The sequence below is a fragment of the Pinus tabuliformis genome, chromosome 9, assembly GCF_031772625.1.
Source record: "Pinus tabuliformis cultivar Carrire ecotype Pingquan chromosome 9, CPIR1, whole genome shotgun sequence".
Classification (NCBI taxonomy): domain Eukaryota; kingdom Viridiplantae; phylum Streptophyta; class Pinopsida; order Pinales; family Pinaceae; genus Pinus; species Pinus tabuliformis.
This window is the reverse complement of record NC_142307.1, coordinates 1070915064-1070938496: the sequence shown is the minus strand read 5'-3', so window position 1 is coordinate 1070938496 and position 23433 is coordinate 1070915064. Positions and strand designations below refer to the sequence as shown.

The window sequence follows — 23433 nt, the reverse complement described above, 5'->3', positions numbered from 1 at the left end:
AACTCTATCCCCGGCAACGGCGCCAAAAAATGTTGTCACACAGATTGACACGACAACGCTCAGACCGGGGGCTGTCACTCTGATCCCCGATCTCTCCGGTTAAGCCTGTCTCCCGCGGCTAAGGGGGGTAGACCCTATGAAAATGACGAAGACCAACTGTCGACCAGTTGGTTGGGAGACACGATATGATGAGCACTTAAAATGATTTAATTAATTTAGCAGACCAGTGCCTTATAAGATTTATGTTTAAACGATCACTTGCTAGATGATATAGAAATACAAACCATGAACAGCAATCATTTATCATCAAACGACTAGAACGGCACAAGATATCAATTAAAACCACACAATATTCAAATCTCAACAACGATATCCAGCTATTAAAAATTTTCGATCAATGCTTTAAACAACCACGCAATTATGAATCATTAACCAGATATCATATGCAGCGAATCTTTAAGATGATCATTCATGTGCAGACTTGTCTAAAATGATAAGCATTCATTCCACATCAATAAATTTGAATCTCAGCGGGAAAAATAAAAATGCAACTAGCTGAGACTAAATCTGGCAAATTTAAAAAAAAAAAAAAAAAAAATTTAACTTTTTATTTTTTCTTTGATTTTATTTTTAATAAAAATCTTAAAAAAAAGAAACTATTTAATAAATCTGAAATCTAAAAATGATGAAATTTAAAATATGACTAAACCCTAAATTAATAAACTAAGCTAGAAATTAAAAGAAAAAAGTTAAATTTTAAATTAAAACGAAACTATTGAAAACCAAATGTTCTATTGTAATATCTATGGCTTTCATACGTCCAAGACTGAAATCAATCTTCCGTTTCTAAGGCCCTAAAATCAAAATCCAACCATATAATAAAAAAAAATCGAAATACAACTCAAGCTCTAAACTACATTTGCAAATAAAAATTAAATAAAAAAAAAGATACGTCCAACTCTTATTCACGCTGAAACGATTACGCAGGCTTACGAAAGATCTTACCTAGCCCGTGAATGAAGACAGCATATGCTTGCGGGTTATTACCTGGAATGAATTTTAAATGCGCTGAAAAGGGTTCTGCTGACGTCCTTCTCATTCGAAACTTCTCCGAAAGAATGCCCAACGTACGCTGGACGCAGTGAAGGTAAGTAGAACAAAACGCGTTCTTCTTTGTCTGAGGAGTCTGGGGAGTATTTTAATGGTGAACCGAGAAGAACGCAAGTGCAGAGGGACGTAGGGATTAGCGTGGGGTTTGCAGGCTTTTTAGATGACAACTGGGTGAACATGCAGTTTTTCAACACAACATATATCACCTGGACAGCGTATATTCCCCAAAAAACGTTTTATTCTCTGCAGTTTGGAGTTGTAACGAATGTGCAGGGGTGCATTGAAGCTGCCGGCAGAGAAAATGTCTTCGTGAGGGTTTGGAAACGATTGAGAAAACTGCTACTGTGTGGGGTGGATGGAGCCCAGATGGAGCTGAGATGACAGTAGAGAGAGTTTGAATGGCAGATTTTGCAACGATTGGAATTGATGTGAAAAAATTTTCAGATCTGCAAAACCCTGGACGGCGAAATGATAACCCTGCAGAACTTAATTTTTCCTCCAGATCTTATCTCAGGCCTGTAACCTGCAAAACATAAAACAAAAGCCTGGCAGATATATGCAAAGTTTTAAAGTAAAACCCTTCAAAACTAACCTAAGATCACAAAAATTCACAGCTCTAGAACAGCCAGATTTAGCAATAACAGCATTAATATTTTCAGAATTTGATTTTAATGTAAAACGCTTCAGAAAACCCTGCATGCATTCATAAAAATGTTTCGAATGATAAGCCTAGGATCAAGAACTGGCTGGGCTCTTTCAGAAAACACAATCCGGGAGTTGGCTGGTTCAGCCGAGAACTTCCCCTAACGCCCGGTAATCTGGAAAAAAAAGCTTTCCTGCACAGCTTAAAATCAACCATCAGCATAGAAGGAGAAAATAATAGTGAAACCCCGATCAAATGGAGATACCTGCCATTATATTTCAGAATCTGAACTATCATTCAAACCTCAAAGATCAGACAAGATACCTGTGCCTAGATCAATCTTCATTAAGCTATCATTAATGGCTGAAAATAAAATTATGCAGAACAAATAGAACAATCTTACAGCATTTTCAGAAGAGTAACACCAGCGAGATTTTTAACCCCAAAGTCTTCTTTATTGCACAAGAAAAATGAAATACAAGAGAGCTTCTTCAGCACAAGACTCACAGATCCAATCTCATCATCTGAAATGACCCCTAGCACCCTATTTAAAGGAAATGATCCCAACGGCTAGTTCGAGTGATCCATGTCGAAATGATCTCGACCGTCGATGAGGATCAAGACATCTCTTAATCTCATTCGTCGAATTTATTAAAAAATGATATTTTGCATGTATTTACTCAAAAATATTATTATTTTATTATTTTTAGGGTTTTTGCTTTATTTTATAATTTTTTATTATTATTTTTATTTTCTTTTTATTTTTTATTTATTTTATTTTATTATTTTATTATTTGGTTATTTATTTATTTATTTTTAATTTTTTAATTTTTAATTCATTTTTAAATGGATCCTCGAACTTAGCCTTTGGAAAAATCACCTAGGACCTAGGACTTAGGACTCATGAGGGGATTTAAAACATTTTCCAACCCTCAAGACACTTTACATCATGACTTTTACAACTTTACATCTTAAGAGGGAAAACCCATTTGACATAGACCCTCATAAACCACCCAGTTTTGCGACACCACTATAATCTAGCAGATTAACACACTAGGATTCTCCTAAAATTCTAATGACAAAATCCATCCCGGCTTTGGGGTCAGGCTGAAGGAAAACTCTGCCGATCATAGATCGGTGAGACGAAAAACCTTCCGGGACGTAGATTATCACTAGAAAGTTAGGTCCACCTAGGCAAATTTACATACACGACTCATATATGCTAAGATTATTTACATTTCATACATGCAGACTGGGTTTACAACATAAATTGATCAAGCTGCTGATGACTGCAGGATGGCACGGACATGTCAATCAAGCGCTACCCCTTTTTGCGAAGAAAAGGGGGTGTACTGCTATGGGCAGTTGACCGGTAGTGGTCAACACCTCCAAGCCATTCGAATGGCCCAGTCTGAATTCTCATGTGGGTGGCCCCCACATTCCACTAGCAACCAAATAAAGTCGAATTGCCTCCTAAGTCCCTAAGTCGAAAATGATGGGTTCTCTTCCTTAGCCAAAATTGTGCAAAATGGTGTAGCAGCACCCTATTACAAATGTATTTGAGAAGGGACATGACACTGCTCCACAAACTGTGCCCAAGCAAGCAAAGGTGTCGCAACTGTTGAAGAAAGAACTGTTGATTTAGCCCCCAAAACGACCCAAAAAAATCAGCCAATTTAACCACAAGCTCCTCACCCAAAACCCACAAAAACCCAGCAAGGAATCCTCCAACAACCCAACTCCGAAAATACCCACAAATTAGTGTGAATTACCCAGGTTGCCTAGCCACACGCACTGCTGGAAAAATGGCTGAAGATGCACCACAATTCCTCCAGAAAACTCCCACCAATTCTCCTGCAAATTCCCTTCAAGTCTCCTCCCTTGAAGCTTCAGCAAACCCCACAATCAATCCTCACTCCCACTTCTGCACAAGCTGCCAGAGAGGCCTGTGCAGGCCCTAAAAAGGCATAAATTCCTCTTGCAAAACCTCCACTGAATCTGACCTGCAAACCACCCAAATCTCCAGCAAATATACGAAATATTTGTCCCTTAAAAGTTCAGAAACATGCATGCACAAGAGCTGCCTCCACAAACAATTTGTCCCTCCTCTTTTGCACCCAGTTTGCTTGTTAAAGGGGATGAGTACTCCAGCAAGTAGCTCCGGAACAGCGTTGCAAATGGTAGAATATGACTCCCCTTGAGTGGCACTCGAAGTCCACTGAAGAAGAAGGTGATATTCCCGCCCGATAATCTCGTGCACTAAACAACACGAGTAGGCTTGGCTAAGCAGCACAAGCATACAAGAGTTCAATTCTCAATTTGTTAAAAAGTCCCAAAATGAGATCTTCTCCTCCTATTTATCCTTGAGACTCTCCTCACTCTATGTGGGCTCCACAATTCGTCCCCCTTTCTTCTCTCCTTCCCCACAAGTGAGAATTTCTCTAAGGGTGCGAATTCCCTCTTGAGTGGCCCCCACAGTGCACCTACCTTTTGATTTGCCTCCTTTTTCCTAGGTTTGAACCCACCTTTTTCCACAAAAAGTCAAGTGGGTCCTCTCAACCCACTTTTCCTAAGTCAAATACGCCAAAATATCATAATTGCGCAAAATGTATTACTTGGCAAAAATTGCTAAGTAGGAATATCACACATCCCCCACAGAGATGTTAGAGAACGAAGTGTATCCCAGCAGGCAGTGTGCTAAACAAAACTAAGATCATTTGAAATAAAATAAAACTTCTTACTCATCGCACCGTTTTGTGATTACCCACAATACTAGTATACAAATCATTGACATCGAGGGGCAATAACAAATATTGTTGAAGCAAAGGTGCTGAAAGTACTGCAACAACTAGATATAGCCTCTAATTGCAAGGCTTTGATCCCAATTGATATGGGCCATAGATAAAGCAAAGTGAGAAGGATAGGCACCAAAATTTCTATGACACGATGGATGCCAGAATACTTGCTCAAAAAATATTATTGTATTCTAAAACTCTCAAAGATGATATATAGGAGCAAAGCTCCCTTTCTTGGAAATTTGTGGACTCCAGCCATCCACTTGCTTACAATAGAAATATAGAAATACACTAATAGTTTACATTTGGAATGTCTTCTTAGGAATATATATTAAGTGCCATCAACATTCTATGTGGAAATACTTTGATGCCGCCAATGATTAAGCCCCTAGAGCCCTTTCAGACTGTGGCACTCTGGACAGGATAATCTGTAGCAGCCCCTTGATGATAACTTTGTTGTACTTACTTTTTAGGACAAAAAAGATTAACTCTCTTGTATATTTGGCTGCAGGCACATTTGTATTTTCTCTTTTGTATCACTTTGTGTGCTATTTCTCGACGAGGGCTTCCATCAAATCTCTTTTTATTTCATTCTCCAGGAAGTAGTTTCCCTCTTTTTGGCACCCATTGTTGTTGCTGACATATTCTGGTCCCATTGACTGTAACAAATAAAATATATATAAATAATGTAAATGATAATAAGCATAAATAATTATTAGTTAACTAGTAATTAGGTTGAAGAGGCATGTCTAAATGAGACATGACTCTTCATGAAGAGACACTCACCTGATATATAAGCAAGCCTCTTGTTCTCATTTGTAAATTCATTATCATTCTTATTCTTATTCACACATTTAATATATAATATATGTATCCTTATGGATATCTTGATATTCCAAGTCTTTTGGAGTAATTAATTTGCAGAAGGAACTTTGTTCGCTTCATTTGGTATCAGAGCAGTTCGGTCCTCTAGGTTGCTTAACCGGTGCACAGAGCTCGTTCTCCGATCCAAGTCCTTGGCTATCGAAATTCGTCAACCGTGTTGCCGTACAATTGAAGCATTTTGCTCAGAATTTGGGAGTTTCTCCTTTTCTCCATTTTTCTAGGCCTTTGGCCATTAAAATTAAAATTAAAAGAAAATTCGCTAGTTGGAGGGTCTCCAATTCGCTAGTTGACCTTTGGCCATAAAAAAAATTAACCAAAAAAAAAAATATAAGTAAATAAATTAAAAAAAGAAGAAGAAGAAAAAGAAAAAAATCAAATAAAATAAAAGAACATAAAAATATCAAATTAAAAAAAAAAAAAAAAAAGAGATTTAAAATCACCTGGTAGAAGCCCGTGATTTTAGAAACAACCCATGGTAATTGCCCATGGTACTTTAAAAGTAAAAGAAAAAACAAAAGGGATACAAAATCTCATACCAAGTGATAATTAAAACTTTTTATGTGGAGAAGCCCATGGTTTTAGAAACAATCCATGGTAATTGCCCATGGTATTTTAAAAGTAAAAGAAAAAAACAAAAGGGATACAAAATCTCTTTATGTGAAAGGTAAGTTTTACTTTTTACTTAAAAAGTTTGGTGAACATCGTGATCTTGTCATATGAAAAGACGTGACCTTTATATTTATTAAGTGTGGTGACATCATAAAAGTTTATATTAAGTGTGACTTTTATATTAAGTGTGGTGACATCATAAAAATTTATAATATTAAAAAAAAAAAAAAATTAATATACAAAGTCCAAATTCAAAAGTCGGGAAGTGCCACATTCAAGTCAAAAGAGGTGAGATATATAGTATATATATTAATTTAATATAAATTTTATATATACTTAAAAGGATTATTAAATCAATTAAAAAAAGGGGGGGTGGAAGATAAAAAAAGTGAAAAAAATGGAATTTCTAAGTAATGAACAAAAACAATTCCAAAGAGAGGTAAAACAAGAAATCACAATACTTAAGCGACAATATGCTGAATTTGTGGATATGCATCACAAAGAAATAATGGAAAAGGACGAAGAAAATTCTCGTCTCAAGGACCACGTCGAAAGATTACTTGCGCAAGTGAAGAAGACTAAGGTCACAAAGAAAGAACTCAAGAAGCACTTATCAGAACAAGAAGAGGAAACTTTGCGTTTAAAGAACCTTAATAAAAATTTATTAGAACAAATCAAAGATCTAAAAATTGAAAATCTTAAAATTCAAAACACTGAAAATAAGGTTGATAAATCAGAAATCAAAGAACTTTTACGACTGAAAAACCATAATCAAAGTCTACTCACTCAAATTAAGAAGCTTAAGGATGATAAGAAAGCATTAAAAGATAAGTTGGAACAATTCACTCAAGAAGAAGCATCGAAATCTCCAGTCGTAACAGTCCAAGTTGAAAATAAGGGAACAAATACCGATCCAGTGAATATGACAACTCAAGAAGACAAGTCAGTTGAAGAAACGACACACTTAGATGTTGCAGTTCAGACAATGGACATCCCAAGTGAATGTTCCATAACCAATTCAACAACATCTTCGCCAGAAGAAAATCTAAAAACTCCATATCGACATCCGAATCACGAGAGTAGACCAATCAACCATGCTACGTATTGGTACCATTCAGACCAGAAACAACAAACTGATGTTCCAGATAATAGTGATGTAATCTCACTCCAGTCTTATGCTAACCAGTCGTTACAAAATTCCAGTGATCGGAATATTCCACAGAAGATTAATCTAGGATGGTCTGATCCCTTCTCAATGCGACAATTTTGTTTGTCACTTAGAAGATCATATCAGCTTGTATCGACGAAGATGACTATTCCGAAACAGAAAGACTTTCAAAGCTGAAAAAGAGATCAAGCCTTTTTCATCGACAAGCTTTGAGGACAAAGCTTTTTGAGGAAGGAGGCAATGTAACAAATAAAATATATATAAATAATGTAAAATAATGTAAATGATAATAAGCATAAATAATTATTAGTTAACTAGTAATTAGGCTGAAGAGGCATGTCTAAATAAGACATGACTCTTCATGAAGAGACACTTGCCTGATATATAAGCAAGCCTCTCGTTCTCATTTATAAATTCATTATCATTCTTATTCTTATTCACACATTTAATATATAATATTTGTATCCTTATGGATATCTTGATATTCCAAGTCTTTTGGAGTAATTAATTTGCAGAAGAAACTTTATTCGCTTCACTGACATAATTGATCATTTCATATTTGGCAAGCTATGGGCCTTCTGTTCTCTGAACTGATGATTTTGTATCACTACTATTTTTGTCACAGCTTGTATTTGATGGTTTACTTCCATTTGGAATAAGGTGGCTTTTTCTTTCTTTTCTTGACTGGTGACGAATGGCAGTACAAAGTAAACGTACACTGATATCCCTAACAAGTAGCTTTGATTGATGGGACCTAGCCATCCACTTTCTTTGTTGACATGTTTATCATTTTTACATCCAATAAAATCAATTTTTCAAGGTAGAAAGAAAATCACCATGGCAATCAGAAGGGGGAAAAAAAGAATTACCATGCACAACCCTGCCCCTTCATGACCCGTTGCTAGCATGAGTTTTGGCAAGTTAGGAACAGGTCCTATAACTGGTTTTCCATCGGACACTGTAACACAATAACAAGATTCTAAGTGGCCATCTTTTCACAAAAAATAACAGTAATCTGAGGTCATCAGTACTACTCAATGAAATAAACTTAAACACTTACTATATGGGCGCAGACCAATTCTGATATGACCATCTTTTAAAAGCTCACGAAGAGAATTATTATTCAGGGCCGGAAGAAATTTTGCTGCACGCTCATATATGGAGTTAACAACCACATCTTCTGGCTGGCAATCAAAACCTGCAAATTGGCGGCTGCTTCCTGAAGGACAAGTATCAAGAAAATCATGGTTTGAATAATTCTGCAACTGAATATTTCAACCCAAGGTTGTTCAACCATCAAAAACTAGACTAGAAATAGTATAAAGAGAAATTGTGATGTCTAACAATTAAATAAAAAGTTTTAAAAACTCATGTAAGATTCATTAGGGTCCAAAGGAGAAAAAGGAAGGAATGCAATGAACAAGATAATAGACTTGAATGACAATGTTAATTTATATAATTCAATAAAACAATTGGCACAGACTAGTTGATTTTGTCATTTCATTGCCTAGTCTTTGACTATTTATTCATAATCCACAGGCATGAATTATATATGATGCGAAATGTTCAACATTTATGTTTCCGGCCTTATGACAAATGGATAGTTTTATGTCAGATTAGAGTATTCCCCTCTCATTGACACCACCCTTATCCCATTGAATGGTGCATATCTTCCAGGCTCTCTAGGAATATGAATACCTACTGTGTTAAATGTGTGTTTAACCCCAAGTATCCCCAATTAAAAATCACAGTATAAAACCTTGTGTTGACTTTCGTACTTTTTGTGCTGACAGTATTACTAAAACTTTGCCACATAAGCTAGGTGAGAAGTTCAAAATAGAAAGAAAGAATAATTAATCTATACATATTAAGGCCAACTGTGCAATTACCAAACTACCTATTACGTGCTTAGAGGAGGGATCAGTAGGGTCGCCTGGTCGTAATCAAGGCCATCTAAACATAATTAGAAAGAAAATCAACAAAGTACTTGGACCCAACTCCACACCTATGAAGGAATGAGAGATGTATAGGAGGGTGAACTGAGCTTTGAAAAAAAATTATATCTGCAATATGCCATGCAACAAAATGAAGACCCTGTTCTGATCAGATAATCTATACCAGTAGAGGATCAATGAGGTAGGCTTTCACAGTTCACCTACCTAGTCTTTTGTCTGGTGGAAACTAAGGAAAGTGAAATACAGAGTGACCTCACATTCATTTTTTTATCACTGCTACATTGAATCAGGGTAAAATCCCTAATGCTCAAATTCATATTAAGTACAGACTGTCACTATGATTCTTTGTTCCATATTTCTGTAGTCTCCTTCCTTTCCCAATGTGTGTATTGATTAAATAGAGAGAATAGAGTTTTAATGTTTTCTCACTTTACCTTTTCAACTTTTTAACAATAAGAATAGAAAGAATGTTGCAAACTGCATAACAATTGAGGGAAAAAATGCTTGATAATCAAGCTGCTACCCTGCCTCCTACTTTATCATCCTAAAAATACAAGCAAGCTGAAAAAATAAATTACAAACAGGTAATCTTTAAGCCAGAAACTCCCATGTCCAGTAAAATAAAATGACAAGTTTCACCTTACCTAGAAGAAGGCTTCCCTCTGAATCAATGGTTGCTGTCATGGAAACTGACAATGTGTGCAGAGAAGAATCGACAACATTTGTAGAAGAGGCATTAGGTAACACTGAAGCAATCTGATGATTACAATAGCCAATCTCCATCAAACCATGATTTAATTGTAGTGTTTGAGGCCTCTCCAAAACAAGCAAATGACCCTGAGATTCAAGTAAAGCACAAGGTATATTCAGTATATACATAAGCATTTTCAATTAGCATATTGACTGAAAGATGGACGATTGGCTAAAAAATTGGACAAACTCTTGATAAACACTACCATAGGAATTGTGCCATGAGTCAATGCATACTTTGAAAACTTGCTAGATTGCTAAATGAACATGAGAATTAAAAAATCTGAAATAATAGTGGCAAACTTTGCAGCATGCTCAAAGAAAAAGAATGGAACAAAGCATTAACCATGCTTGATATGCAAAGCAAATCTAGAACATAATGTTACAAAAACACTATTCAAGGGTAGAGAAACGAAGGAGAAGAAACAAAAAAACATTCATGGTAGTGAAAAGTAAATGCATATCATATCACATAGAAAAAGACAAGTAAGCACTTTTACAAGTTGAAAAATTGAATCCTAAACCCATGCGTTTCTGGCATAGACTGCTTGGAAGTGGATGTGGGAGTGGGGAGTGACAATTTTCAGAAGCTTCCGGGTCGGGAGCAAATTGAGAGCTAATTTTATATAATATATATATTTATATATTTTGATGCATATATGTCAACAAAAGCATGTAGAATGATGAATTAGTTATAGAAAGCATAAAAACGTGGATTAAACCATATAACACCAATCATCTATTAGACATGGGATCATCAACATGAGCTACATAAACAACATCTGGCTCAGAGTCTAAGGACTTCTCCAACTCCTCTGCAACCTCAGTAGTAGTAGTGGTAGCAGCAAAACTAAACATCAAAACTACAAATCATTGATCAACATGATCGCTCATGAAACTCATCATTGATTCAGCACTACTACTAGAAATGGGATCATCAACAAGAGCTACATAAACATCATCCAGCTCAAAGTCTTCAGAGTTTGATTGCCCAACCTTATAATATGGTAGAAACTGAAAAAGTTTAACATGCCTAACCAATGTTTTTGGTTTGAGTGAAAGGTTCATCTCCTCAACCTTATAATAAGGTAGAAAAAGCATAGCATGCTTAACAAATTTTTTTCCTTTGACTGAAGGGTATATTTTAGTTAAGGCCATGGTAGAGGAGTTCAACAAGCAATACCACCAACATCAATGAAGTTCAACAACCAATGACACCAACATCAAGTTGCTTAGAGGGCTTCATGCTCTTGATCAAATGCCAATCTCAGACCCTCACGCAAGGCAAAATCAATTGGAAACATTGCAATCCCCTAAATCTTGAAATCCTGAAAACCATTAAGTTTGCTGGATTATATCTAAAAATCTAGTTTCTCCATATGAAATCCAACGAGGTTGAAACCACTCTCAAACACCGAGTCATTTCATAGTAATGTTAAAAATCTAGGTAAATGGATGAAAATGAAAGACAAAGGAAATGTCACTTTTAGTTTAAGAATTTAACATTACCATTGATTGCCAACATTGTTGGGGTTTAGAATCTTAACCACCTATGAAAGCACTAGGGAGGGAGCAAATATTTTTTGGCAGGAGCAACCGAATGAATTTTTTTTGGTGGGAGCACGCTCCTAGGGTCATTCCCCCAGCACTTCCGCACGAAGCGCGCTTCGTGAGTGTTAAAATTGTAACTAGGATCAATCTTCATAATTGTCATTATATCATTACGTAATTGATCTAAAAACAAAAGAAGAAAAAAATATTGTTTTCTAGCATGTTCTTCGTGACCATTGTCAAAGAAGCAAATTTGAATTTTTGAAAAATGTCATTTGTCCTCCAATTTGCCAAGTCGGCCTTCCAAAAGACAAATCAGCCTGCCCAAAAGACGTGTCCTTTCGAATGCAGGAACAACTATATATTGGCACCTATCCTCCACCATTTGGCAAGCCATTCAGTGATCATCTGTGGAAGAGTAATTCAGATCTGTGACATGCGAATCTGAGGCACAAAAAGCAAGTTTTCTGTGGCACTTTTTCTTTGTGAATGAGAGTTACATGAGGCATATTATCTTTGTGAATGCGAGTTACAGGGGGCATATTATCTCTGTGAATGTGAGTTACGGGTGGCATATTATCTCCATGGAATGCGAGTTACAAGAGGCATATTATCTTTGTGGAATACGAGTTACAAGAGGCATATTATCTTTGTGAATACGAGTTACATGAGGCATATTATTTTTGTGAAATGTGAGATACATATCTTTGTGGGACGAGACATCTAAAGGACAGGCATGTGGCAGATTGGTTAACTATCTTGTGGACAAAACATGGCAGAGTTTGGACGGTTGACTTGCCACTTGGATCACTAGTTAGTTTGACTTGGATTTCTCTTGTTGACGAAGAATCTACAAGCAAATGGTTGATGATTTTCCCCTTGTGGGGTTTTCCCTAGCCTCTGGCCTAATTTTCTGGTATTTGTTGTCTCAAAAAATTATGTCATTAACCAAATCACATAAATTGAAATATGAAATCCACGACAAAATAAAATAAAGAAACTGTAATTCAAGATTGACGAGAAAGACATGTAAAAGAAACTGTAATTCAAGATTGACAAGAAAGACATGTAGTAATCCTCAACCTTATTTTATTATTATGGAATCAGATATTACATGCTGATATAAACTCTAAATTGTTGAGCGACAACCCCCAGAAAATATGCTACAACACTGAATCAGGCCTCCAAAATAGAAACTAGAAATCAATAAGTGTGCCTGTGAATTCTGAATGAATTCACCAAGGGATGAGGTCTAAATCACCCAAGGATTTCAGTCCTGGGGCTACTGAAGCTGGGAACTCCGTTCTCCAAACTCCTCTATAACAAATAATCAACCAAACCAAGATGTCCCAAATGATCTCCTCCTCCTCCTTTTAAAGACTCGATAGATATATCTCCAATCTTCTAGAAGTACTTTATTTTAGTTATTTTAATATTATTCTAAAAATTCCCCCTTGACTCCATCTAACTAACTTTTAATTTTATTTTATTTCACTTAAGTCACTTTTGGCCTTTTTCCTTCAATTAATCATTTTTCTCTTCTTTTGTATAATTAAGTGACTAATTAAAGTTATTTTTAATCCAGGAAAATGGTAAATCGCCCACAATACTTTCTTTGGTCGTTGAAAGTCACTTCTCATCGTCCCATTCTGTATATCTTCTTGTCTAGTTCCAACAAGCTATTACACTAAGGTGTTCCATCAAATATTCCTCCTGGAATGCCACCTTAAGTGTAATTAATTAAGTCGGGCTCAATAATAACCCCGTTTTACAAGAATTATTGGAATGCAACGAAACCAAAAGAAAGTTGTGCAGATGATAGAATACGCCAAGAAAACGTCGTTGGATCCCATAAAATCCGTTAAAGCCCCTCCAAGTACCTTGATGATGTAATCCTATTGCTATTGTCTGGCCATCACATACCTTGGAAATACATTCTAGTTGTACTATAGAGGAAACTGAAAAGGGGCACTACAAGTCCTCCTGCCCCAAGATTGTCTACCCTCAAGCAACCCGTATCTGTCTACAACAAAGGCATATGCACGCTGATACCAGGATCCCATATAAACCATTGGGCTAAACCATGCCTTTGTGCCACCAAAGTATAAATGGATCCCAAACAAACCTTCAACTCAATCTGCCATTAATGGATCCACCTGGATCCCAATGCCACCATATCCAATCATCATCTATCATGCCTAAGGGCTCTTGTTGTGTTGTTCCCTTGGTGAAATATATCCTCTCAAGTATCCCTCCATTAATGGGATGCCAACTCATAATTTCTCTCCAATCCATCCCATGGGAAGGATCAAATGCCTGAGTACCTGTACATGGAACAAGTCTATTATGTTGATGTTGCTCCATGCTCCACCTATGCTACTCTGCTTGGACAACTAATAAGGGTGACTTTGCCCCTTTCCCTCCCATGTATAAAGGTGAGCTAACAAATTTGCAAGCTCTATCTATGTACCCCTAAAGAGGGTCACTCTGCAACTCTCAAATATACTCCATTGGTTGCCTAGTTAGGGATGTTAACTATTACCCAATGCTCGACAGCATGGCCCTTGACCTGTCACATGCCACTCAAAGCTCCTCGAGTGTATCGACCTCCTGTAAGATAATGCCTCAAAGTGACTGTGAAATTTTCAAGTCTATTGCAGCAATTGGAAATTATTCTTCTAACCAGTGTTACTTGGGAGCGGGAACGAAAGGGGGGAGCGGGAGCAAAAACGGGAGCGAGAGTGACATTTTCAGAAGCTCCCGGTTTGGGAGCGAATCCTGGACCGTTTTATATATATATTTTATTTTTTATATTTTGATACATATATGTCAACAAAAACATGTAGAATAATGAATTAGATATAAAAACATAAAAAAAACACATAGATTGAACCATATAACAACAATCATCTAGAAGTTATAATCTTCATCAACCACATCCACAAGTTAGTAACATAGTAACATACAATATATTGAGTCTCATGATTCATCAATCTTAAAGTTTCAAGCTTTCAAAATTCAATATATAACATTTATCATCATTGATCACCAAAGTTGTACTTGTAAGCTAAGTGTAACCATTACAACAAATAATATCTAACATGAAATGAAATGTTATAAAATGAAATGAAATGAAACAACTTTCAACTTTCATGAAGCATCATATTCATAATTCATTACTAATGAGTTATAATTGCCAACTTCAAACTTAAATTGTCATATATTGTTTAAAAAAATATCATAATAAATATGAAAGAGTCAATAGTTATAAAAACTACTAGAAACTAGGAAAGAGAAGTAAATCTATTATCTATTTCTTATGCTTGGGCCTCTTGCCACCATGAGAAATGTCTAATTTTTTAGTCTTGTTGGAAAATCAGGATCTTTGTCATTAATATCACCCTCTAAGCATTAATATCCAGAGGTATCTTTGTCATTACCTCTGTATTTGTATAGCGATCTTTGTCATTAATATCACCCTCTAAGCATTAACATAAGATAGAAAAAGCATAGCATGTCAATTCAAGATTTTGTTTGAGTGATGCGTACATTTTTAGGAGGGTCATGATAGAGGAGTTCGACAACCAATGTCACTAACATCAAGGTACATAGAGGGATTGGTGCTCTTGATTAAATACGAGTTCCATACCCTAATACATGACAAAATTCAATGGAAACATTGCAATCCCCCAATCTTGAAAAACTAATAAGTCTACTGGATTTTGAATGAAATCTAAAATTCTACTTTCTCCATATGAAATCCAATGAGGCCGGAACCACTCTCAAACATCCTGAGTCATTTCATGGTAATGTTAAAAATTTAAGTGAAAGGATGAAAATGAAGATTAAGGAGAATGTCACTTTTACTTTAAGAATTTAACATTACCATGAATAGCATATCAATACCAAGGACATAGACTTGATCATTAAGCTGCCCCACTCAAAAATTATTTGTTTCTTTAAAAAAAAATTGCATTTCGAACATTACTACAAAAAAAATTGCAAAAAAGGCAAAACGCTCCCGAAAATGCAGGGAGCGAAATTTTTTTTAGGGAGCGCGCTCCCGACCCGCTCCTGAGTCGCTCCCGCTCAGAGCGCGGATTGGGAGCAGGATCGAGGGGGGAGGAAGGGGGGGAGCTCCCCCGCAACACTGCTTCTAACTGAATAAAATTAAGTGCAGTTTATTTGCTACGGAAAACAACGAATAAAATCAAAACTGCAATTTTCACCATAAAAAAGCTACGAAAATAAATGCTAGAAACTGAGAAAATACCAGCACGCACCCAAAAAATATGGCAGTTATTTTTGGACAATTGTCCCTGGAAAAACCCAATGTGGGAAAACCGATGCAGCAGTTGAGGGTTTTATTTTATGCAACAGCGAAATTCTGAGTACAATAAAATGGATGCCAAACCGGCAATCCTCTCTGAGAGAAATACTGGAAAAATCACTGAGGGAATTTTACCCTCCTCCACAAGCAATCCTAGCTCAATCTGACAAACTCGAACCTAGCTATCAAAGCCCCTTGCCCTGGCTTTTGCATTGCGTCTACACAGCCTATAACTTGCACTACTTTGATCTTCTATTGCTCAAGTCGTTCTACCTACTGCTGACTAAGGAAGTGTCTCTCCTGCACTCTAGAAAATCTTCCTGACCTCTGCAATCTGAAACAACCTCCACTCCAGCCAAATCGAACTGCCTTCTTGAGGCCTCTGTGGAGTCCCTGCGCAGCCTCCTGGAGAAATAACTCGACCTCCTCTCACTACCTCTCTGAAACTGGAAATCCTCCTTCGAATTCACTGTCTCTGCGTCCCCCCTCTGACTCAAACTCTCCTCTGTTGAATCATTGCAACTGGGAAGCTCGATACCTGCAATGGAACTCAACCTCAAGTGTGTTCTTCTCCATCCCCATCGACCTCCTCTTATAACCTCTAGTTGGATAACCAATGGCCACAATTAAGTCCTTATCGATGGCCGAGATCATCTCTAAGTCGATCCATGTGAGTTTCTAGAGAATTTTCACCTTTCTCAATTAATTCCCATTAATTAATCGATTTCCCTAAGTTAGACTTAGGCATCTTTTAATTATCGATCAATTAATTTAATTGAGTTGTCTCTACGTGGAATTTCCAAAAACGATTTCCGAGTTTTGAAGATCTCATGTGTCTTAGCCTATCCACAAAGTTTGAGACTAGAACACCATCTGATGCTACAAAAATTAACAATGATTGGATTTGCTTCGTCATCACCGTAAGGTCTGTACTAATACACTCCATCTCCTCCTGGCGACTAATGTCTAAAAGTACTGCAACCCTCCTCACTGCCTATGCATTTGTCTGCTCCTCATCAATGGTTAGCCTCAAAGATGGTTGTTCATGAGCCTCTAACTGTCTCTCCACAGATACCTCATCATTTGTAACATCTTCATCTGACTCATGCTCCTCTATGTGCTCTCCTCATTGGATCATCACTACTAGCTCATCTCCCTGAATGTCTCCTCCTCAGTCTTCTTCACATATGGGGACAATTTGTTTCTCATCACATTCATCCATTAAACATGGATGCACATCAGGGCTACTGTCAACATCTCCATATGATTGTTCATGCCTTCCAAGGGTTTCTTCATGAAAACCAATGGACTCATCTATAGTAGACTCTTGTCCAACCATGGACCCTTCAACGCTCTCCACAATCAGTGGACTTGCGTTCCTTGCCATTTCTTTCTCTGCTTCTATTTTTGCAATCTCATTTGCTTATTTGTCCCCTTTAACATTATGTTTGTGATCTGGTGTCCATGCTCCTTCACATGTGAAACAAATCTGCTCTCTTCTCATTTGATTTTTGCTCTTCCTTAGGAGTGTTGATTTTTGGGAGCATCGGATGTGCTCTTAGCCTCATTTGTAAGGAGGCTAGGACACATGTATGCCACACTACCCAGAAATCGTTTTGGGAAATTCCATCCGGAGACAGTTTTATTAAAATAATTATTTATTTTTTATAGGTACCTAAGTCTAAACTTAGGAAATTAAAATAATTAAAGGGTAAGAATCTAATTGTGGGTGAAACTTCTAGAAGAAGACGATGATCATGCCAAAATGATCTGAGACATTGATTAGGATCTAATCTAGGTCGTTGGTTCTCAACAGAAGGATTATAAGAGGAGGCTTGATGGGCATTTGGAAGACACATCAAGTGGAGACCAAAACATCGAATTTCTGAAGCACAGCAGGTGCCAGAAGAGGAATTCAAAGTGATCTTTTGTAGTGAGGGGCAATGATATAATCCAGAGAGAAGTTTTTCCTAGGCCGGAGAATACAAGGTAGAGAGGGCTAAACAACGTCTAGAGAGGCTAACGCTGGGCCACGCAGAGCTACATTGTGGCGATGCAGAGCCTGAGAGGGAGATCGAATTCCTGTTGAGGAAATCGAGTTTCAAAATTCGGGAGCCGAGGTGTGAGACCGGGAGGCTGAGAGCTGAAGTTTCCAGCCAGTAGAGGATCAGAAGGAGGGGCAGCGCAGTCCCAGCAGAGGCGACGCAGACACTGCGTAGGGTTGACGCAGTTCTGCGTAGAGACTTACGCAGAAGGGATGTAGAGACTCATTTCCAGCGAGATTAGAGCCGATTCTTCCAGTGATAGGGTGAGATCATCTCACTATTTGTTTTGCCCAGTTTCTCTCTATATTGGATAGCCAGTTGGGCATCCAACGAATTGTACTTAGAATTACTACTGCTTAATAATAAAACTCTCTGTTGCTACACCTGTTTTCCCACATTGGGTTTTTCCAGGGACATTTGTCCAAAAATAACAGTGTAATGTGTTGTGTATTTCTTTCTTGCTCAGTTCTTGTTTCCGCTTATAATTTAATTGGTGAAAACTGCAATGTATTAATTTCGGTGTTTATTGTAGGAAACAATAAATAATCCATTTAGTAATTAACAAATAGAAGGAACTTAATCAGTTGTTGCAGTGGTGATTTGAGTAATTGAATTTTCACATGGTATCAGAGTTGCACGTGAAGCAAGAGGGCAGAGCCGGAACACCCCAACGCTGAAGAGAAGGAGGGTCGAAGTGCTTCGTAGGCAGCGAATCGAATCCCCAGAGGGATTGTAGTCCAGGCCAAAAGGGCAAAGATTTTCGAGGAAGGTCTCTCTTTGAGTGAGTCGACAGAGAGGTAAGACCTCCAGATCGAAGTTTGCCAATGTCAAAGGGAGCAACTTAGTAGCTTCAGCAAAGAGGTATTTTTCTGGCGTGACGCAGTTTTCTGCAACAGTTGCTAGGGCAGAAAATCGTCACAAGGAAGAAGGGAGACATTATTGAGGGAATTTCTTCCTCAGAGAATTCCTAGACGGGGAATTCGATTTCTCTATTGGTGAGCAGTAGCAGAGAGGATCAGATCTACTAACTCCAGTAGGGAGTGCGTAGGCTAGCCCACTGCTGCGCAGACGAGAGAGGAAGCAGTGCAACACTTTTGTTGGCAGCGATGGCAGCTAGTGAGTTAAGAGATCAGGATCGGTTGGATGGTGCATCCAACTATGTGATCTGGAAGGCGAGGATGTCATGCCTTCTGGACGAACATTTTCTCAAGATCTACGTTGACAGTGTGGTAGCTGAACCCGCGGATCCAGATCCGCTCAAAAAGTCAAAAAGTACAAGGGAGAGATGGCAAAGGCCAAGCGGATGATCCTTGACGGAATAAAGGATCATGCAGTATGTCACATATCAGGCAAAGGGACTGCCAAAGAAATTTGGGATGCCTTGTCCACGTTATATCAGGGGTCTTCCGAGCCACGGAAGATGTACTTGGAGCAGAAGATGAGATCCACGCAGATGCAGAAGGGGGAACACATTGATCCGTTCCTTGCAAAGATTTAGGAAACCCAAGACGAGTTGGCAGCTATGGGGTCAACACCTCAGCCTACCGAGATGGTCAGGCTGGCCCTAAACTCAATTTCAAAAGAGTGGCAAGTATTTGTCCAGATCATCCTAGGCAGGGAGAAATTGCCATACTGGGAAGGAATGTGGGCCACTCTTTAACACGAAGAGATGAGGAGAGACTTGGTCAAGTGTAAACTTGATGGCAGCAGTGGGATGAAGCCCAACGAGGAGGATGAGAACACAGCCCTCACATCTAAGGGGTAGCAGGAGCAGCGGAAGAAGAAGAAGGACGTCTCGAAGATCAAGCGCTTTTGGTGTGGTGAACTTGGTCACTACACTACACAGTGTCCTCTCAAGAAGAAGGACAAGGACGAGAAGCATGATCCAAAGGCTGCATCCGCACAGATCAAGGAGGAGTTTGCCATGATTGCCCAGAGGTGGGGTGATATAGAACTGTAGTTCGAAAGAACTGCAGATGGGCAGGATCCTTGAGGAGTCCACTTCTCGGATCAATACCTTGCTACAGGAGCCCAAAGCAAAAGTAGTAGGATGAACCAGTGTCAATTGATGCAAAGGAGTGTCGGAGTGACTATTGCAGTGGCTAGGAGCGCCAAAGACTGAGTAGCGCAGAGCTAGAGTTGGCAACAATGCAATTGGCACAGAGCAGAGTCAGCAGCAGCGTAGAGGCTTCAGAGGGTCATCACAGAGACTAGCAGCAGTCAGAACTCCAACAACAAATGCATCATGTTGAACACCTGTTCAGTAACTTTGGATGATTTTCCATTGTTGATGTAGTAGCAGCAACAGCTAGAGAAGGTTACGACTTACAGTGCAGATGCAGAGTTGGCAGTGGTAATGTCAGCAGCAGTATAGATGCAGCATTTGCATAGTATTTGGTGGGCAGCAATGTAAGACATCAGCAGTGCAGAGGGAGATGTTACAGAGAAGGGTGATGCTTCAAAAGGTTGCATTAGTAGAGCACATTCCTCGCTAAGAGGGAGTGTTCATCTCTGGTAGCATCGGATGTGCTCTTAGCCTCAAAATTTGCAGGGAGGCTAGGACACATGTATTCCACAATACCAAGAAATCGTTTTGGAAAATTCCACCCGGAGATAGTTTTATTAAAATAATTAATTATTTTTAATAGGTGCCTAAGTCTAAACTTAGGAAATTAAAATAATTAAAGGGTATTAATCTAACTGTGGGTGAAACTTCTAGAAGAAGACAAGGATCAAGCCAAAATGATCTGAGCCATTGATTAGGATCTAATCTGGGTCGTTGGTTCTCAACAGAAGGATTATAAGAGGAGGCTTGATGGGCATTTGGAAGACACATCGAGTGGAGATCAAAAGATCGAATTTCTGAAGCACAACAGTTGCCGAAAGAGGAATTCGAAGTGATCTTTTGCAGTGAGGGGCAGAGATAGTATCCGGAGGGAAGTTTTTCCTGGGTCGGAGAGTACAAGGCAGAGAGGGCAAAACGACGTCCAGAGAGGCTGACGCTGGGCCACGCAAAGCTACGTTGTGGCAGCGCAGAGCCTGAGAGGGAGATCGAATTCCTGCTGAGGAAATCGAGTTTCAGAAGCCAGGAGTCGAGGTGTGAGACTAGGAACCTGAGAGCTAAAGTTTTCAGCCAGCAGAGGATCAGAAGTAGGGGCAGCGCAGTCCCAATGGAGGTAACGTAGAGACTGCATGGGGTTGACGCAGTTCTACGCAGAGGCTGACACAGACGGGACACAGAGGCTAATTTCTAGCGAGATTAGAGTTGGTTCTTCCAGTGACAGGGTGAGATCATCTCACTATTTGTTTTGCCAGTTTCTCTCTGTATCGAATAACCAATTGGCCATCCAATGAATTGTACTCATGATTACTACTGTTTAATAATAAAACCCTTAGCTACTGCACCGGTTTTCCCACATTGGGTTTTTCCAAGGACATTTGTCCAAAAATAACGGTGCAATGTGTTGTGTATTTCTTTCTTGCTCAGTTTCTTGTTTTCGATTATAATTTAATTGGTGAAAACCGCAGTGTATTAGTTTCGGTGTTTACAGTAGGAAACAGTAAATAATCTGTTCAGTAATTAACAAATAGAAGGAATTTAATCAGTTGTTGCAGTGGTGATTCGGGTAATTGAATTTTCACAGGGAGTTTTGGAGATTGCTTTCTCTTTGCCTCGTCATCCTTCCCAGATCCGAGCCCTTCAAAAATTCTCCTCATCAAATTTCTTCTTACTAGAGTTTCAACACAATGGGCTATGAACTGCCTTAGTGACTCATCATGGGCTAATAAATTTGCAACCAGCAAATTCCTTTATTATTCTAGCAACAGATTTGATCCGGACTTATGCAGGAATGCAACAAAATACATAAATATACCCATATACACAAAGATGTAGCAGAAATAAGACTTCATTTCATTAATATCAAAGAACTGAAATATGCTTACATACAGAAATAAAAATAAACTAGCTCAGGCGATGGTAGCTTATCTCTGAGAAGAGATGTGGCAGCTACATGCCTCTGAACTGTGTTACAATGAGGCTCAAAGGCCTATTTATTATTGAGAAACAATGGAAACCCTAAACATCCAAAAACCTAACCCTAGGAGATGAAGCGCCAAAACTATGGGCCCATTTGGGTAAATTGGTACATCAACTTCCCGGGGTCGTAACTTTGGCATACGATCTCTGTTTGACTATCATAATACCTCATTTCGAAGATGTTGAAGAGGAGGCCAAAAACAAACTAGCAAATCAATTTGGAACTTTTATGGTTTCTCTGTTTTCCCTAAGAACATATTTTAGTTCCTCAAAATGGCTCCGGAAGTTTAGGACCCGAAAAACTGCCAAAAATAGTAAGTTGTGTTACGATTAAGGAAACTGAAAATAAACAACGGTGGGGTTCCATGTGGAATAGGAAAGTGGCCACCAATATCCACCTAGATCAGTCCTCCCCCGTTAGGAAGCAATGGTTCCCATCCATTGAGTGCCTCCATGAGATGTGAAAACTTCTGCTGAACTTGGTCCCTATTGAGCCACTTGCCTTGGTGCAGGAGTTGGCCAACTTTGACTACCTGATACAGTTGGATCTTCTGTTGGCGAGTGTTCTTGATCTGCGTGTCCATGATCCGATCTGCTGTGGCTTGTTCCATGCAATATGGGTTTAACTCCATTGGTGTGAGTTGTTCTGCAATGTCTAATGTGTCCAGTAATGGTGGAAAGTATGGTCGAAGGCGGTCCACATTGAACACTGGGTGCAGGCCAAGGAATGGTGGAATGCTGAGCTCGAAAGCATTGTCTCCTACAACATTAGTGATGGTGTAAGGACCATATCGGTGTGGGTGAAGCTTGCGGTGGGGCCCAGCAAGGCGCTCCTTCTGCAAATGTAACCGAAATTTGTCACCCACCTGGAATTTGTGTGGCACCTAATGTTGATCATGACGTTGCTTGTACTTAGCATTAGTTATGTCCAATATGTCATAGGCCAGCTGGCGGATGTGTTGAATGCGCTCAATGAATTTGTTAGCCCTATCAGCTTCGGACTGGACATGAGTCGAATCTGCCTGAGTAGTTGCAAATGGTATGGCCACATCAATGGGACATAGTGGCTAGAATCCCAACCCCACTTGAAAGGGGTTGTGGCTAGTTGAGCTATGGAGAGCTCTGTTGTAGTTGTGCTGGAAATAGGGGAGACTTTCATCCCATGTGTGTGGATGCTTCAAGTTGTACACACGCAAAATGTGTACGATCATCCTGTTGACAACCTCTGTTTGGCCATCAGTTTGGGGGTGGAAAGTCGTGGACTTAGTGAGCTTGGTATCCAACATCGACTAGAGACTTGACCAAAATGTACTTAGGAACATGTTGTCTCGATCTGAGATAATGGACTGTGGGATCCCAAAATGTACCCACACTCATTCAAAGGACAACTTAACAATGGTTTCTGTTGTGATACTCTTCTTGCAGGTCGCCAGAATGGCCATCTTAGAGAATTTGTCGACGACCATGAAAACGCAGTCGTTGCCATGCTTAGTAGAAGGAAGGCCCGACATGTAATCCATGGAGATGGATTCCCAAGGTCGACTAGGAGTAGG

At 38.8% G+C, this 23433-nt stretch overlaps 1 protein-coding gene across 3 annotated transcripts in view; it reads right to left on the bottom strand.

Annotated features, from left to right (window-relative positions):
- Positions 1 to 23433, bottom strand: part of LOC149152448 (FAD-dependent oxidoreductase family protein) — a 186950-nt gene that overhangs the window by 79917 nt on the left and 83600 nt on the right. For all 3 annotated transcript variants that reach the window (XR_016262790.1, XM_089440391.1, XM_089440390.1), the window contains 3 exons: positions 9810 to 10002; positions 8271 to 8429; positions 8080 to 8168 (listed from right to left, as the gene is read on the bottom strand). Coding sequence is in view for 2 of the 3 variants with exons in the window: in XM_089440391.1 (XP_089296517.1) it covers positions 8080 to 8168; positions 8271 to 8429; positions 9810 to 10002 (441 nt within the window). In the remaining variant the exon portion in view is untranslated. The remainder of the gene's footprint in view (positions 1 to 8079; positions 8169 to 8270; positions 8430 to 9809; positions 10003 to 23433) is intronic.